Below are 19,446 nucleotides of genomic sequence, written 5' to 3'. Positions count from 1 at the left end.
TATTACATTCAGCCGATTTTATGTGGATAGTTTCAGATAATTCTAAAACAATTAGCATATTTTTAAGTCCCATCAGAATTAACTCAGAAATACAAATGAACTTTTATGAAATGTCTATAATGCTAATGAAGTAAAGTGGTACAGTAAAATTTGTCTAATCCGGACTCTGAGTACTCCGGAATTTTGTTCATTTCGGCTATAAATTTTAGTCCCATGCACTCCTTTAACAAATGTATTATAAAAAATTCTGTGTAGTCCAGATACTGTCTATTCTGTATTCCGAACGGTCAAATTGGTCCCAACTACTCATAATTAACAGTAATTATTTCTTCTAATCCGGCCACGCAGAATTATCTGCATCACTTCAATGCAGTTAACACCTTTCATGTGCTAACGTGTGTTTACATAAGTGTCATTAGATGAACTGAAACGCGGTGGTGACACAACCCACTTGAAGAAATATAAAGTAAAGTTACAAGTAGTTTTTAAAAAATGCTTACATGTTAAACTTGCTTTCAACTCCATATCACACTGTTTAACATAAAATCAATGACAATTTAGGTACACGATTTACAAATCAAAATATAAATTAGCTCATTTCAAAATGGCGCCATAACATTGAAGGGACTACGTAAATGTTTACATAAAAATTAAAATGTCAATTCAATAAGTATCAAACCGTAAATAATTGTGTTTATGGGTATTAAAATATTAAGTTCCAACTTGCAAAACCCACACTTGATATACTCATGTCTATAGATTTTGACTCCGTTAACAGTTCACGTTGAAAGTCTCAAACTTTCTGAACGAAAAAGAATAATTGACAGTAAGTCCTGCGATTAACTTCTGGATAATTTAAGACTCCATAAATATCAAACAATTTTGTCATTTAATTGTATTTTCCCAACATATGCATTGTACTTGTTAATAAAACAATATATATTTCAAGTATATTCCTGCATTTTTCCTGCACTCCGGATTCTGTCTAATCCGGCCAAATTTTACAGAACTGTTGGTGTCTGGTTTGGACAAATTATACTGTATACTCTGTAGAAACAGATGATGCAAGCTTGATTATATCACTGAGTTTTTTTCAAATGTTACTTTATTAGCTCACCAGAGCCGAAGGCTCAAATGAGCTTTTCTGATCAAAATTTTCTGCTGTCTGTCATTGTTGTCATCAATGACATCGTTGTTGTTGTAAACTCTTTACAATTCTTTTTCTTCTCCAGAACCACAGGGCTAATTTCATCCAAACTTGGCAAAGAGCATCCTTTGGTGAAGGCCGGGGATTCAGGTTTGGTCAAATGAAGGGCCACACCCTTTTTCAAAGGGAGATAATTAAGAATTAGTGAAAATTAATGGTATCTTTTAAAAATCCTCTTCTCAAGAAACACTGGGTCAGAAAAGATGAAACTTGTGTGTAAGCAGTGTACCTTCAGTAAGGCCCCTCTAATCTACACACCTCTGTATCTTTTTGATTTCTTTTAACAAAAACTAACTAAGATGTGTAAAATTTTGCATTTTATGGGACAACTCTAATACAGTAAATTAGATTTTCCCTCAATACTCCTATGTTAAATATGATTGCCCATTATGGCCCCACCCTACCCCCAGGGGTCATGATTTAAACAAACTCGAATCTACATCTAATACAGTAATTTATACAGATTCTTCTCTCAAAAACTTGCTTAATAAGTTATAGTCATAAATTTTAGGTCAGTTGACCAATTTCCATAAAAGCTCATTATATTTCTGGTGATTATATATAAGGACTCTATGATCTCCATGTCATCTTCTAGAAGAAACCAGTTTCTACAAAAGAACATCAAATTTTTCAAAAAGCCATCAACAGTCAGCACTAGGAGCTGCATGTGCCATTATCTTGTGCAGCAGCAGTTGATCACTAAATAAACTAATAACTTTTTGCAGGGTGAACTATCCTATTAGTAATGGCTTCTGTCACAAAACATTGTTTTAGAAATATAAAAGCTATTCTCTGCGTTAATCTTCATTTTCCTTCTGCCAATTTTCTTTTGAAATCCATATCTGGTACAAATGAGACTGTTGTATATAATGATGATTTTTATGTGTTCAGCTTCAGAAAGCTCGCCAGTAATCATCAGTGTCCGATTTTGACATAAACAGAAGAAATTTACATCCCTTGTTTTTATGTGTTTCCTGATTCTAAGTAAGGAAGACTGGTCAAAAGCTTTTTCTCTCCAGCACTCAGGATAATAATGTCTTGTCATAATTGTGTGCAGCTATAACTGACACGATAAATAGACGAAAACAAGACTAATAGTCAATATTCAACCATTATTCAAGCTAAATAGAAGAAAGTATTCATTGTATAATATATGAATTAAAATGGAGAATTGGAAAAATAAGTGTCTTCATTGGACTCTATACTAATTTTTTCACTCAATATCTAATTGGTTAAATTTGTCAGTTTTCAGTTCCAAGTGTATAAAGGAACCAGTTTAACTTAAATACTAATTACAGAAGAGTTATGCTTTGAATTTAATTTTGTTTGAAAGAAGTATAAACTCTCTAAAGGTTTTATGAATACTTGAACAGTATAACAAAGGCCACAATTGACAAAGCAGCAGGAGATTACATATAGTTTGAAACACAATATTTTGTGACCTGATTATATAATGAATACATATCTGACAATTAATGGAGAAAGTTTTCTATTCTAATAGACTGCTCAGCATCCCTAAAAAAAAAATTCAAAACCAAATTAAGATCAGTATCCTATTCTTTCAAAACAAACTGCAAATCTCGGTTAATAACTGAAACAATTCATTGGTGTATTGATTCCTTTAATTTGAGAGAAAATATAGGTGAGTGACAGTAAAGAGATTTTTTTTTCCATAATCCCCTGATTTCATTAGCAAGGGATTATTCCTTGGTAAAAATAAACATGTTAAATGAAGTTTAAATTAGGGTGCATGATATATTTATCTACCAACAATTAGAGGTCCTTTTCATTAATGTGTTTGTACAATGAAAATTGATGAGTGTTAGTATCATTTTGAAAAGATAAAAAGTCCCTTCTCAATGTACAATTAGATGACTGGAGACTATTTGCATAGGGATCCTATTAGGGTCTCTGCTATGTTTTTCCCCTCATTCATGACTGCCCAAATACACAGATGAAATGTAATGAAGTCAGAATCTATGTAGTATATTTAATACCAATGTATATGAGTTACACTGTGCATCAATAATATTATTGGGCTCAGAATCCCACTGGAAAATTTTTCGTATAACTCTAGCCATCTGACCTTATAAGTAAACTGTAACTCACCCCTCAGAATACATACAGAGCTCTGTTTAGGAAAAAATTTTCTGGCATGCTATTCACCTGATTCCCAAATTAGTTTGGGGAAAAGTGCACTGAATGCACAGTGGTTAGTCAAATTACAGAGGGAGAGATGCTTCAATGGGTCTGTTTGAATGGAGATGCATTATTAGAAATTGTAATGTTTGATTACTGTTATTTGATGTTTTCTTAAATAATATCCAAGTCGGATCTGGAATTTAAACTGAAGTCATATTTTTCCTTTGATGCTGTGTAAATGAAGTATAAAAATCAGTACTGATGAAATGTGTTTTAGTGATATATGGTCAAGAGTCAAACATAAAAGGACTGTGGGAGCTGATATTGACTGAACAAACAGCTTGGAATGTGATGAAAATTATTTCCATTTAAAGTCGCATCAAAGCTTTAATTAATGTTTACCTCTGTATCATTGGAAGTTCTTCATCAATTTACATTGTTCTGTGTGATGTTGACCATAAAAATTCTTTAGCAGACATTGATGTTAATACTAGGTCTTAAAAATGGTTAAAGAGATTTCTTTTTTCCCTCTGTCGTGGACGTGATACTATGGTGATTGAATCCTTGATGCATTCAGGTTGCTTGGGATTTGAAACTTTGTCAGTTTAATTTTTTATTTCTCTCTCTCTAGAAGAATCTCTTATCTTTTGTTAACACTGGCGTACAAAACACTTTGCATCATAGACATGCTTGTAATTTGTTGTGATAGGAAAGTTTGTGAAAATTTAAATGTGTTGGCATGAATTCATCCCACCAGCATTTTGACAGGTTGTTTGGAAATTTTCCTTACTGTAACGAGTCTAAACTTTCAAGGATCACCCACAAGAAGATATTGATGCAAGAAAGTCACTGTTTACAAAGTTTTAATGAGTTGATAATTTGTGCTTTTCGAATATATTTTTACTTTAAAAGTATATCTGATTTGACGTCTCATCTATTGGAATTGAATGAGAAAGAAATCTATTTTGTCTCCGGATCCAATCTCCTGTGATACCAGTAGTACTAATTGCAACCTCTCAAGCACACTTAACTAGGTCTTGAGGGTGGAATTTCCTTGAATTATTAAAAGCCAGGTATTTTTTTTTTCCTGTAACCTATCAAACTTTCAATCTTCTTAGAGGTAATGCTAGTAACACTTACCTGAGAGACTAAACTATACCTGTATGGTTTCCATGGATACCAGGGAATAGAGACAATACATGTTTTTTTCATGCAATTTTATTTCAGTGATTTTTCCCCGTATTAAAAAAAATATTGCTTCACAATGAACAAGGAACTTGGTGCAGCTTTTTATCATGCAAAATGTTGACAATAATGAAACGTTTTCCTATGATCAGTGACTTTTGCCAGATAAAGTGGAAGGCGTACTAAGATAAGGACATGGTGTTTGGTCAGGAGCTCTTCGGTAAATGGCTCACAGAAATTGATTCAGGTAATTCAAATTGATCTGACACACTCTCGGAGGTGAAAGGGAACAAGGAGCAGGATGACCAATAGTGTTTGCAGGAATAGCATCAACCCTCTGCCAGAAAATGCCTCCAAAATCTCCACTCTTGTCAAGTTTAAGAGGATTCTGAAATTGTCATCTGTAACTAGGTCTATCTCTAAGACTAAGGCCAAATGTGGTCATAAGCATGGTCGTGTGCATTTTGAAGAGGACTTTAATTCACTTAATGAATTGTTGCAAAACTGGGCCTTACCTTACAATCCAAGACGAGGCTTTTGCTATGGAGATCATGACTGGGAATGCTGGGTAAGATTTGAATTTAAATCATGACCAATACATGAGATTTTTAATCATGAAAGTAAATAATAATGACTCTTTATTTTGGTAAAAGAATGTCTGGTGATTGAAGAATGGTTGCATATTTCTTAGAGGACTATTAGAATTGTCCATCTGTCATCAACTTAAACTGTTGGCTTAAATTTTGCAAACTTAATACTGATTTGATGAGGGGCTTACTTCATTTTTTAAATGAAGTGAAAAGGTCCAATTAGGTAAACATGTATAATAATCATTTAAGAAATTTTTATGATAATGAAATTCTTTCTGAATTAATAGCACATAAAAAATCTGAAAATTGTTTCCCATACATTTCTAATGGAATGAAGTGTTTGTGTCTTCAGAGGCCATTTTTACTATGTAACTTGTTTTAAGGAAAACTTGAAGATTAAGTGTTCAAGATAGAAATAAATTATTTATTGGTTGGAGTAAAAAAAGAAAAACTGCATTTATTTTTTTAAGTGTTGCTTGTGCATATTTCAAATATGATACAGATGCTTATTAGATATGTTTAGAGCTGATAAACTGATAAATGATGACTTTGCAGTTAGATAAATTAATTAAGGGAAAAAATTAAGATCAGTTCTATGGCTTTTGACTATTTTTCAGTCAGTGTACATAATAATCATTTGATGTGCTATTTTAAGACCACATCAACTTTTGAAATTGTTCTCAAATTCAGTTTGGGCTTCATTAAATGAAACACAAGAACTAAGTGGAAAAGCAAAGAATTGAAAAACATTCAAAATCCATTAGAGTTTAGAAATTGCAATGGCAGAACAGTAAGAACACAAAGTATCAATTGTTAGCATCATTGAATCAATAATACAAATTGAAGTTTGATGGACTTCATGCCTACTATCCTAGATTTGGTGCTGTATGTACAAGAGGCAGACTTCTGAACCTCTTTTTAGACCAGGCATAATCCTATAAATTTTTTGTGCCAAGAAGGAATGCAGCACAACAGCCTTCTGGGAATTTTTCACTGTTGGTTAGGGTATGATTTTGGAGAAATTTAATGTGCATCACTATATTGCTGTTATGTAAATCAAAGGCAAAAAATAGAGAGAGACATAAATATTATTAAAGTTGGCAGCCTAATCTCGGGGATAAAACCCTCATATTAAGTCTTTCTGTCTTGATCAATAGGGGAGACTTTGTGTCATTATCTTTGAAAATTAAAACATTTTGAATTATCTATTGTTGTTTTGATGCTAGCTTGCAGATAAAATTATTTTTTGAATTGTGTTTCTGGATGGAAGTATGTGAAATTTTCATTCATCAGGAAATGACTGAAACTAAAGATCTAAGACAAAAATAATAAATCTGATTAAATAGGTGTGGTATACATGTAAATATAAATTGTACTGCAGTCAATCTCATCTGTGAGTCATTTTCTTGAGATAATGATTGTGAGTGATGTAATAAATTTAACATTCTTCAATACTGCAAGATTTGTAATATATATATATATATATATATATATATATATATATATATATATATATATATATATGTGTGTGTGTGTGTGTGTGTGTGTGTGTGTGTAATGATATAATTAAAAGTTTGATGAAGTGTGTGGAATTTTTTTTATACATGACCAGAAGCATCTTGTAAGAACCTGCCCATCTGTTTATCTGAATGTTACAAATAGTCTTGGAACACAAGCTAGAAAGCAAAAAATAAAAGATTAAAGAAGTAGTTTTAATTTGTTCTGTTGATACTTTATCATGACAACAGCTGCATATTTCCAGAAACAAAATGCAGTGTGCATATTTTTACCATACTTCAGTCCAAAATGAAAGTAATATGCCATTTTCAACTATTAAGCAAGACTTGCTAGTAGTGCACTGCTATTAAATCTAATCTCTTAAGTATAGCATGTCATTTCTATGATCGCAAACCAGGAAAAGATACTAGGTATACAAAGTACAATAAATGTGACACGGTGGTTGCAGGACTTTTATGTTGATGGGAATTAGGAGTTCTGTTCAATACTTCAATCTCTGCTTCTCTATCTTATTCTTGGTAGAGACTATTTGTTTTATATGCAAATACAATTGAACTAGATCATATAAGACATAATCTGAGAGTCAATACTCTGGATTGTTAAGTTCTTGTATAAAAAAAACCCATTTCCATTGGGTTTAATTGAAAAGAAGAACAGAACTGCATTCATAATGCTATTTAGAGAGAGAGAAAGAGAGAGTTGTTAAGCTGCATGCAATGGCCAATCAATTGTGAAGGACAGAGTATGTATTTTTTTGTGTCAGACAAAGGATTTGTTGTGTTCATATTACTGTTTGTTTGTCTGTCTGGCTCACTGTTGGTCTGTTTTTGTTTAAAAAATTTTTTTTTTAAATTACAAAGAAATTTTATTTTTAAATCAAATTTTATGTAGAAAAGTTTCATAGGCATTAGAAAAATAATAAGATTTGCAAGGGGCATAAAAAATCAAATAATGCACGTAATTCCTTGGGCAGGGAAAAAATTGGACATGTATTGATTGTCAGGGTCAGGGGTCAAGGTCTCAATTAAAGTTGAGCCAGATTAATATCCAAATGAAATTTTCTCTCCATGGTCATAACTAAAGTGTGAAGCAAATTTTGCAGCAGTGCATATAGTTGTCAAAGGTTGAAAAGTATTAGGGAAAAATTAAGAATTTAGCAGTATTTTTTAGAACGGAATTACTATAGAATAAGAAAAAACAAAATGATCTTTGTCCATCTGTCTGTTAAGTCAACTTGTTACCATTTGTAACAGTGAATCACTTGAGATGATAAATGCATTAAATAGAAAATTTGTCATTGAACCATTGTCAAGGCTACTAGGAATACCATATTGGAAGATTTGTAAGCATCATAACTTTGTATTGTAGGTATTTTAATGTAGTATTTGATATTATATTACACCTCTACTGATTTTTTTCTAAATAAGAGTAAATAGATGTTATAATTTTACTGACCATAAAAAGTCTGATCCCTGCAGATAGATGCATCATTTTCATGAACTGCTACACACCTAATCAGAACACCTTGCAATTTCTTTTTATCCTATGAAAAGTTCCGATAATTTCCAAATAATATCATGAATATTCATAACGCTGCTCAGTTAAAGTTACATATAAGGAGGCTGGGCCTCATAAACGGAATATTGCTTGCAGATTCATGTATTCTTTAGATCATTAAATTAAATGCAATGTCTTTCTATTGAATTTATTCATTTATTTTATCTACATTCTGGGTAACCGACATTTCCATAGCCCACCTTATAGTAGCACTGAGTTCAAAATAGAATTGCAATACTTTACAAGATAACTGGTCTATTTTTTGTATTGGTGTAATAGAACAGTTAAAGTAGATCATTGAGGGAGTCGGCAAGATTCCAGTTCCCCAAGAGCAAGTCTTTTTCCCGAGGCTCTCCCCAAGAGCAAGCCTTTTTCCTGAGGCTTTCCCCAAGAGCAAGCCTATTTCCCGAGGCTTTCCTTTGGGGAATCAAAATCTTGCTGACTCCCTCAATGATATACTTTAACTGTATACCATCATACAAATAAAGTATCTTATAGGACAACAGATATAGGTTCACTGTAAGTTGACCATGGTCAATACCAGAGGAAAAAGAATTTTAGAACAATCTTGTATAGAAAGTACGTAGCATTATAATGCATGGGTTATAGTAGTTTGATATGGCTGTAATTTTGCAAACCTAAAAAAAAAGGATGTAGGGGAAATATTGAGAACGAAAATTCAAACGTAGTATTTTTTTTATGTGTCGGTGTTTGCCATGTGGAGGTAATCGTCCTGCTAGGACAATACTCTACCAGTTACTAGTTAAATACGTTAAGTTTGTGTAACGTTTCATTTGAAGTCATCAAATAGGCACTATGGCAATGTAATTACTTCAAAAATCCCTGCATTGCAAACGCCACTGGATAACGATGATTGTTATTGGAGAAAATGGCACTAAATATCACTGTCCTGTACAAGTGACATTGAGAAAGGATTCCTATACACGGCTGCTATTCTACAGAACTGAGATCTTTTACTGGGAATCAATTGGATTAATCTGACACCATGTATGACATTCTATAGCTCTAATATTAATCTTGATATATGTGTATCTCTTGGAACTGTAGACAGATTTTTCTGTTTCTTTAGGGAAAAATCTCGAAGACTTTGGCTGTCGTGAATTGCTTTTTAGTCTAGACTGAACTACTCAAGTAGAGCAGAGACAATTAAATGAACTGTTTTACTAAGCAAAGTTCTGTTGGAATGGTGGTGAATTTGAAGCATGCATTTGAAAACTTCTCTAATTGCCTGAATTCTGTGCTGTGTTATATCTTCAGCCATGGTTGGTGCAATTTCTCACCTGAAAGTCAATGATAAGATCAGTGATATATTTGACAAGTTTTCTCTTTCATAATTTGAGATGCGCCAGTTGGGAGATTTTCTTGGCAGAGTGCGTTCCTTTTTTGCTCAGAATTTCTTTTGCTGTAGAAGGAATGCCTTTTTTGAGCCATCTTATAGCATGAGTTCCTCTAATGCTGTGGAATCATATTTCAACAACCGCCATGAGAGATCCATGGTGAGACTGTGTGCTTTGCTCTGGGTTCTAAAAATTCAGGAAGAAAGGTATGCCAACCAGCAAATGACTTCTGCTGCTGCTGAGTCCACTCAACAAGTCCAGGCTCGTTCCTCTGAGTGTGCTCAAGTTGTAAACACCAAATATGCTGCAGTAAGGAAAAGGAAGGTCAGAAATTTTTGATCCAAACCTAATTAAGCCTGATATGCTTGTTAGCCTTTTGTCTGTCAGTCTGCTACTTAATGAAGTCCTTCGATCATCCTTCAATGATTTTATTGATTTCATGATTTAATTATGATGCTTTTTTGTATCACCAAGGGTTGACTAGTTATTACTATGCAAATGATGCATGTCCTTAGCATGTGTTACTTGTTGTTATATCCAAACTAAATTTTTCAAAAAAATCAATCAGTTTCTATTGCTTTTTATGCATTCATTTTTATCATTGACAATAATTGATGATTTATTTAAAATTCATAGTAAATCTGCAGTTGTCTTGGTAAAATTTTTCACAGTGAGTCTTGGCATGTTATACTTCTTGTTTATGTAATATGAGGCATAAGCAAACAGAAGGTCATGCAATGAAGCATTCTATCAAACACAATAAACCAAATGAATGCCACTTCTTGTGTCATGCATTAAGTTTTATTGAATTAATTGTCGACAGTTTCTGGAATTCTGAAGCACACAGATCTTGGTATAAGAGCCCCAATCATTGATTTTCTTGACTTATTTCTGCAACACTTTTGCTGGAAACCATGACAAATAAGGAATAGATCTGTCAAACACTCAATGAGTGAGATCAATCCGTCAAGAGTGAAAGAGACTCCTCTCCCCCTCTGGTAGAGATCTGTGGATGTCATTAAGGCGTTTGTTAAGGAGTAGTGAAATTAAGAAAGTGGATAATTTCAGAAACTAGAATTCAAACAGGAATGGGAGATAAGCCTGAAGTGCCTTGAACTACTCAAGCCAACAGCATTGAGATACATGACATGTTTCAAAAGTGCAGCATTTCAGTCCAAAGTTGAGCAGAAACTGACAAAGAAACATTGGCATTACAGAATCTTATGGTTCTATTTTTCTTTTATCATTATTATTATTGGAAGAAAAAGAATATATTCTAGAAAAATAGATATATGATTGTGTAGTCTTTAGTATTGATTGGGACATTTTCCTGAGCTCTCTATCTTCTTGGTATTGAGTTCCTCACGGAGAAATTTTGTGGCATATCATATCACATTACATTCATGTTAATGCCTTATTTTAAGATACATGTGCCAATGAAATTTTAAAAAAAACTTCATTTGAAAGTGCTACATAAGTCTTTGCTACAATGGTCCTCTCGCACAGCATCTTGAAATGTATTCAGATAGTCTTGCAGACAAATGTATTTGATTTGTGGTAAATATCCTATTCAAATTTCATTACTCGTAATTGGTTCAGACATTACACACATGGGGAAAACATTACTAAGGTAGATACAATAATGTATTTACAAGTTCTCCCAAGTTTCACCGTAATTATTATTTCTCGATATTTACAATTTGTAATATATGTACAATAAAAACTAATTGGAACATGCATTTTGTATGAAGAGTATTCCAGATAATTTATTTCATGATCCTTGGAGAAATGTTTAGTAACAGGTATTTATTGCAGGTAAATAAGATTAACAAAGTTCATTGCTGCAATTAGAAAAGAAAGTGCTGAGCTCTAATGACCATTATAAACTCTTTAAAAGTATATTGACTCAAAAATGACTGTATAGACCAAATGTGTAGTAATCTTTTAATAACAATTTTGGTCATGACCACCTGTAATAAAATATGAGACTTGCTTACTTTCGTTTTACAGTTGTATGATAAGATCAACACACAGACTGTGAGCCCCATCCACCCTCCCCCAGATGATGCTGTGGAGAGGTCACGAGAGGTAAATACTAAGGACTCTTTATGTATTGTACATCTTCAGTCAATAGAGGTAAATAAGATATAGGTCAAGGACTTATTTTACATCTTCAAAGAGTAAGGATGAATTGTACATCTCCAATCTAGAGAGGTAATTTATACCCAGAAAGTTATAGATCATTAAGGACTTATATATTGTACATCTCCAATCTAGAGAGGTAAGTTGTACCCAGAAAGTTAAAGATCATTAAGGACTTGTATAAAAATTATATTGTACATCTCCAGTCTAGAAGAGGTATCCGGTAAATATGTTTTACATGAAAGACTCAAATAAATTGTTCAGTGATCTCTTTATGCCTAGAATCATCAGTAGTTGTTGGTTTTATTTCATTTATGAATCATGAATATATATGGTACCTTTATAAGGACCCTTAAGGGAGTAAGGGTGCTCAGAAAATTGGAACATGCTCTAGATCTCTCTTTTTAAGACAAAGACGTTTAAAATGGATCATATTTATATAAATTTAAAACGTTACAAAAAAATGTATTTTGAAAAGGGTTCCCTAAATCACCAACTTTCATGAAAATAATATATACATTGTATTTATTATTCCTGGACATTAAATGATTATGATATCTATTGACTTAGCCATTTACAAATTTAAGAATTAAAGAATATTCAATTCAAGTAAAAACCAAATATGGCATAATTTATACTTTCAAGTGTTTATTTTCATAACACTAGGTTCACAATGTGATGAAAGTCTGTCCACAAGAGTATACTACTGTGTGCCAAGAATTAGAACAAATTCTGTCTAAACCCCATGTAATGGTGAGTTGTCAGATTTCCTACTGCATGTACTTAATAGGTTTTATTAGTGCTTCCTCATAATTGCTCAACAACTCAAATATCATCTGTCATTTGTAGATGCTAAGGACTAAAACATTACAGAACATCTGTTTATTGCAATAACTAATAACATTTTTGTGTAAGTTGTGTAAGAGATGCCACATTTTTACCAAGTTTTAAGAGATTTAGAAGGCTCTGAAGAGCCTGTATAAGAACTGCGAACGATAGTATTGTTCTGCCGCCTACCTCCAAGTCAATTTTCAAAAGTTGACATATTTGAATGATTTTTCATATTCATATAGATATTTATATGGATTTTCACAAAACATTACTTATTTGGGAAAACAAAGAGAGATAACTCTATAATTTTGGTAAAACTTGTGATTTTCACTATAAAAATAAAACGGAAAATATTTTTTGAAAATATAGTAATTAATTATTTAGCATTGGTATTAAAATTATTAATGGAATACCTTTGAACTCTTCTTTGCATTCAACAAAGAATTTATGGCCAAATTGCCATTAGCATTGAATTAAATGGGTGTAAAATGTAGGCAGGAATCGAGAGTTAGCATACCTAGTTCTTTATGGCTGTTTTGCTATGTTTAGATGAATATATAAAGCATTCCAATATATTGCTATTATATGTTTAATATCATAGCAAGAAAGATTTTTGTAGTGGGTAAGGTATAAAAAAAAATTTCTTTTGGAGCCAAATCTTCTCATTTTGAGTGATTGAATAAAAGACAAGGTGTTCATTGCCCTCATCAGAGGTCCATTGTAGTAGTACTCCTACCCAAATGTAAGGAATCCCTCACTGAAATTTACATTAAGAAATTGAGAGCACCTGTTAAGAGTTGAGGTGGCCCAGGTTTGAATCCTAATCCAGTCCACAGATGCATTTTCTCCATTCCAACTACATCTGCCACTATGCCATGCCCTGAAGATATGGAATGGTGGGGGTGGGTACAAAGTCATAATGTGGTGGTCAGGCAGGTTCATGCAGTTAGTGATAGCCAGGCCCGGGGATCATGAAACATCTTAAGCTTACATCAAAATCTTTATATGATACTGAAATGTTGTAGAGGTCAAACAGACCAAATCAAAAATATTTTTTCAATATTGCATCACCAGAGTGCTTTTATCTGCAAATTTAGAAATTAAGTTGAAAATTAATACACATTGAACAGGTGATTGAAAATCTGACTTAAGGGGAAGAAGGACCTTGAGCTGAAAAAATACCTGTCATTCAATTTTTTTCATATTTTGTATATTTCTTATTAAGTATGTCCCACATATCTTAAAGCAGTTATATCATTAGGTTTCTTACCTTATTTTAGAGATATTGATTGACAAATACCATGCCCTACAGCATCTATGTAGAGTTTTAGTTCTCCATGTTTCCGGGCCCATTACTCTGTCCATAATGGGATTTTTTAAGCAAAGATAAAAAATATGTAAGTGGACATGTATCTTTTAAAATATTTCATAGTATGAATAGGGTTTAAAATTCGAAAAAGCAAGTTTCTTCTATCACACTGCATCTGGATAGCAAAAATTACGTACTTTTTAAGACAACTTTAACAACAAAAAACGTAATTTACCAAAAATTCTATCATTCAATATTTTTAAATTTACATTGAAATGTAAGTCCTTCAAATTATTGATTAACTGTAAAAATTTCGAATGGTGAAGCTGACCTCAATATTGCACAGGACATCGTTAAAGAGGACATAAGCATGACAAAAACATGTCATGTTTACATTTCTCGAGTACGGGAAAAACCAACTATGACGTCACATGTAAGCCAAATAAGCGAAAGAAGATATACCTACTTAAGATTTCCGTCATCAGCCATGCAAAAATAATTTTTGTATTCCCTGTGTCTCAGAATATTTTATCATATACTGATTAAGACCTGTTTCAACAAAGTAACGCCGCCCCTGTATTCACTGAGTATGATCTTGCTGTACTAACAGATCGTGTATGACGTCACCGACTTGCTGGACGCGCAGTTTAGGGAAACAGAGGAGTGGATCAATCTTTTTCATAATTTGTTAATGTTTACAAGAATTTTAAAATTTTTTATTTTTTTCATATAAGATGGTTATTAAAGTTAAAAAAATATCAAAAAAATTATACAAGAACTGATGCTTTACACGCTTTGCTCTTATATAAACGGAGACTATGACGTAGTTAAACAGAGTCATGTGACCATGTGTCCTTCTCCTCCTTAAGTCTAAGTCAGTTTCATTGGTCCTGGCACCAGATAACTCATATTGTAGAGCACTTTCTACAGTTCAGGGGGCCAGATAATTCATATTGTAGAGCACCTTCTACAGTTCAGGGGGCCAGATAACTAATATCGTAGAGCACCTTCTACAGTTCAGGGGGCCAGATAATTCATATTGTAGAGCACCTTCTACAGTTCAGGGGGCCAGATAACTTGTATCGTAGAGCACCTTCTACAGTTCAGGGGGCCAGATAACTCATATCATAGAGCACCTTCTACAGTTCAGGGGGCCAGATAACTCATATCGTAGAGCACCATCTACAGTTCAGGGGGCCAGATAACTTGTATTGTAGAGCACCTCCTACAGTTCAGAGGGCCAGATAACTCGTATTGTAGAGCACCTTCTACAGTTCAGGGGGCCAGATAACTCGTATTGTAGAGCACCTCCTACAGTTCAGGGGGCCAGATAACTTGTATTGTAGAGCACCTCCTACAGTTCAGGAGGCCAGATAACTCATATTGTAGAGCACCTTCTACAGTTCAGGGGGCCAGGTAACTCATATTGTAGAGTACCTTCTACAGTTCGGGGGGGGGGGGGGGGGAATAATTCATATTGTAGAGCACCTTCTACAGTTCAGGAGGCCAGATAACTCATATTGTAGAGCACCTTCTACAGTTCAGGGGGCCAGATAACTCGTATTGTAGAGCACCTTCTACAGTTCAGGGGGCCAGATAATTCATATTGTAGAGCACCTTTTACAGTTCAGGGGGCCAGATAACTCATATTGTAGAGCACCTCCTACAGTTCAGGGGCCTAGATAACTCGTATTGTAGAGCACCTTCTACAGTTCAGGGGGCCAGATAATTCATACTGTAGAGCACCCTCTACAGTTCAGGGGGCCAGATAACTCATATTGTAGAGCATCTTCTACAGTTCAGAGGGCCAGATAACTCATATTGTAGAGCACCTCCTACAGTTCAGGGGCCTAGATAACTCGTATTGTAGAGCACCTTCTACAGTTCAGGGGGCCAGATAATTCATACTGTAGAGCACCTTCTACAGTTCAGGGGGCCAGATAACTCATATTGTAGAGCATCTTCTACAGTTCAGGGTCCAGATAACTCATATTGTAGAGCACCTTCTACAGTTCAAGGGGGGTGGGGGTGGATAACTCATATTGTATAGCACCTTTTACAATTCAGGGGGCCGGTGTACTGGGTTTTAATTCTGGTTTTCATCTGTTACAACAGGAAATGTTTGATCATTTTTTTCTTGAACAGAGATTAAAGCTGGTAATAGGAAGTATATATTCAGTTCTAAAAGGTAATATATATACTGATATTTGTAAATAATTTAAAAGCATTGTGGAATGCCTCGAAATACATTTGACCATTTATTAGTAACATGAATTATACTTTAATTACTCTTATTAAGGTAACATTCACTGTAAATGTGAAAACGGTCCATATTTTCTAATGCTCTATAAGCTCGCATTGTAATCCAAGGTTGAAAAGTATTCTGGGATAGGTATCTTTTCTGTACTCACATTTAGAGGTCATTCATTCATACTTCTCTAACCTTTATGCATTCTGCCTTATACATTTGATTTAATAAACCACTATAATTGATATCTGGCATGCCTTATTATTATGGTTTGGCACCATCATAACTTCTACTTTTAAAATCCACCTAGGATTTCCACACCATTGAGACTGTGTATGATAGCTACGGCTTCCCACTGGAATCAAATTCTATTGCAGGTCCAATCAATTAAAATGAATTGAGTTTCAGATTCCAGTCTGGCTAGTTGACTATTATGCAAGTCTAATTCATTTACCATAAGTGCCATTCTCCCCTCCAGAAGATTTTAACCAATCACAGATATGCCTGTTGCTATAAATGTTGTGATTCCAATAAAACAGTATCCAGCTTGATTGCACATAAATATGATTATTTTCCCATTGATAATGGTTTTATTGCCAGTTAGAGAAAAAACAAGCCTGGTGAAACAATCATCCTTCCCTCCCTCTCTAGTTAATTGTTATCACATCTAGAACTTGGGGTTATTTTTTTCTTCCTCCTCCCTCTTTGTACAATTATAAGCAGTGCTCATGTGGGCATGGAAATAAGTGTTAGGGTACAGCTTCTTCTATCAGGTTTGTTATATTTGCCCCCAAATCCATAGATAATATAAAGGAAAGAGGAAAGTGAAACCTTTGTTGATATTGAGTTCATCGGAGATAAAGAGGGAGGACATTTATTGATTTAGAAGGCCATTTAGACATCAGTTCTAAATATTTGGCTGGTTTCACTGGAGTTTTCTTAGCCAGCAAGGTAAGGAAATTGTTTAATTGCGGAGCATCTTTTTAAAATTTGTTTGATTTAATTATCAAAGAGATGAGTAAGGAAACGTCTTGTGTCTAGGGTATTTCCTTATATCCATTTTGTTTTTCTTGATATAGTTTACTACTAAGTATTCCTAGAGATGAGGTGTGTTTCTGTAATTAAAACAATTAACATTGATGCGGTTCTTATGTACATGGAAATAAGAAAGGTTAGACTAGCTAACTGCGTGAACATACTTAGTGAATGAAAGAAATTTTCAGGGACAAGAATATAATAATTTGAGTAAACAATAAGGCAATGAATGCTTTATGCAGTGATATTGTACTGTATGAAATTCCATAAAATGTTTATGATAATGTTTCATCAAGATAAATAAATGTAGATAAATAATTCCAAGATGTGCATGATAATCATGTATGTACTTCAAGTTATGATAATGTAATAATTAACAATGTTTGATCTAATTAATGGTCATATGTTCAACTGCTAACAGGGTGCAATTAAAATTATCATAATATTACTAAAATATACATGTCTGATTAAAAAAAAACAATGTCATATTAAAAACATGTTCTATACAGATGCTGGTATATAGCTTTTCTCTGTTTGTTTATTAAACTTTCTCTGTTTTTTTTTCCCCCTTTTTTTTGTGTGTGTGATTTATTAATGCAGATGTTCTATCCAATGGTATCATAGCTTTTCATGTACTTAATCCATACTTATTATATTGTATTGACCTTTTAATTTCCTTGTTTTTTTATGTGTAAATGTATGACAAACAGCAGAATGTACGTCAATAATTTAATTTGAAAGAAAGGTTACAGAATACTTATTTCCTTTTAAAACCTAAGTAATATCTTGACTACGTCAAACTTTCCAGAAGAAATTTGAGTATCGTCAACAAGAAATCTGCATGATTGCTAATGGAATCTACAATAAGTGGGTCTTCCAATGTCTTTCTCTTACATTGAAGATGTTTCCGAAAGACAAAAATATCAATCCCATTTCCTATATGCTCAGATCATTACAGATATCTGATTTGTATCGAGAGAACATTTTTTATTAATGGCTCCAACAGCAGTAAATGCTGGCTCAATTATTCTGTTTTTTTTTGAGCCCAAAAAATCAACTTTTGGATTCAAGTAATCTACTTTGCTTCTCCCTAGCATTAACTGTAATAAAAGCTAGCTTTCAGAAGCAACTTGTCAAAGTAAGTTTCCATTAAAACTGCTTCCAATGTCGTATATGGATACAAATGAAACATATCACCCTAAATTAAGGGAAGAACTCATAATTCCTGGTGGAGTTATAAATGTCTTATAAATATGGACTTTTGTCGAATTCTTCAAAGTATCAATCATGGCTGTGGGGTTTTGTGTGTGTGTGTGTTGGGGGGGGGGGGGGGGTTCAAGCACAAGATTTTATTTCAATCCACCAATTACAATCAACCATTAATTTTCACCTTCATCATAAATTTCAATCTTTCACATATAATTTGAAAAAAAAGAAGAAAAGTTTTTTAAATCTCTGTTTTTTGGCAGTCTGTTTGTATACTTGGGTTTTTCTTCACATTTATAATTTCTCCACAACTCCAGAACCACTGAAATCCACTTTCAAACCACATTTAACTCCATGTACATTGTAGAACCATTTAAATCTACCTCCAACCACACATAACTCCAGAACCACTTTTAAAAATCCACTTCCAACCACATAACTCCAGAACCACTTAAATCCACTTCCAACCACACATAACTCCAGAACGACTTAAATCCAATTCAAACCACTTAACTCTAGAACCACTTAAATCTACTTTAAACCACATTTTCAAAAGGTTTACTAGGAGGATTATAGATTCAACTTTTACAAATGACCTTCTCCTCTTGATTTGAAGGATTATGTAAATGAATCATTCCAAAATCTTTCTTCTTCTCTGTCAATGGAGTATTAAAACAAAAATTATATGACAGCATTATAATTGTACTTGAATAAAGTTTACAAATGAAAAAGAACAAAATTTTAAGTTAAAAGCATGGGAAATCATTTTTGAAACAAGGTCGTTCACTACAGAAAAGCAGAAATTCAACCATCAAAGGCCATTGCCTTTGTATCTGTAAGATTGGAGCTTAAATAATTTAAGCATTTGAATTCAATGAGTTCATGCTCATTAACAGTGGGTGATGTGTGCCCTGTTTTTATAGTAGGTACTAAAATATCATTGTTGCATTTAAGAAAACATTCAGATATCTTCTTGAGTATGCATAACATTGATATGAAATGATTCCAAGGATAACAGATTGATTTTTTTTTTCATGTTTATTATAAGAGAAAAAAATTTGCTGTTATTCAGGACTTTTATATTGCATGGAAAATAAGTGTCCTATATTTTAGTGCAA

General features: G+C 33.3%; 2 protein-coding genes across 6 annotated transcripts in view; one reads left to right on the top strand and one right to left on the bottom strand.

Annotated features, from left to right (window-relative positions):
• The window catches only part of LOC133180976 (peripheral plasma membrane protein CASK-like), a 91,828-nt gene that overhangs the window by 56,431 nt on the left and 15,951 nt on the right, over window positions 1-19,446 (top strand). For all 5 annotated transcript variants that reach the window (XM_061315464.1, XM_061315463.1, XM_061315462.1 and 2 more), the window contains 2 exons: window positions 11,568-11,645; window positions 12,366-12,452. In XM_061315464.1, the coding sequence (XP_061171448.1) occupies window positions 11,568-11,645; window positions 12,366-12,452 (165 nt within the window). The remainder of the gene's footprint in view (window positions 1-11,567; window positions 11,646-12,365; window positions 12,453-19,446) is intronic.
• The window catches only part of LOC133180983 (fumarylacetoacetate hydrolase domain-containing protein 2-like), a 223,724-nt gene continuing 214,649 nt past the window's right edge, over window positions 10,372-19,446 (bottom strand). The window contains exon 8 of the mRNA XM_061315473.1: window positions 10,372-10,383. The gene's annotated coding sequence lies outside the window, so the exon portion shown is untranslated. The remainder of the gene's footprint in view (window positions 10,384-19,446) is intronic.

This window comes from Saccostrea echinata, unplaced genomic scaffold, assembly GCF_033153115.1.
Source record: "Saccostrea echinata isolate AGI-Se365-2 ecotype Australia unplaced genomic scaffold, CSIRO_AGI_Sech_v1 ptg000008l, whole genome shotgun sequence".
In the NCBI taxonomy this organism is placed as follows: domain Eukaryota; kingdom Metazoa; phylum Mollusca; class Bivalvia; order Ostreida; family Ostreidae; genus Saccostrea; species Saccostrea echinata.
The sequence above is the reverse complement of the archived record's forward strand: the minus strand, read 5'-3'. Positions and strand labels throughout refer to the sequence as shown.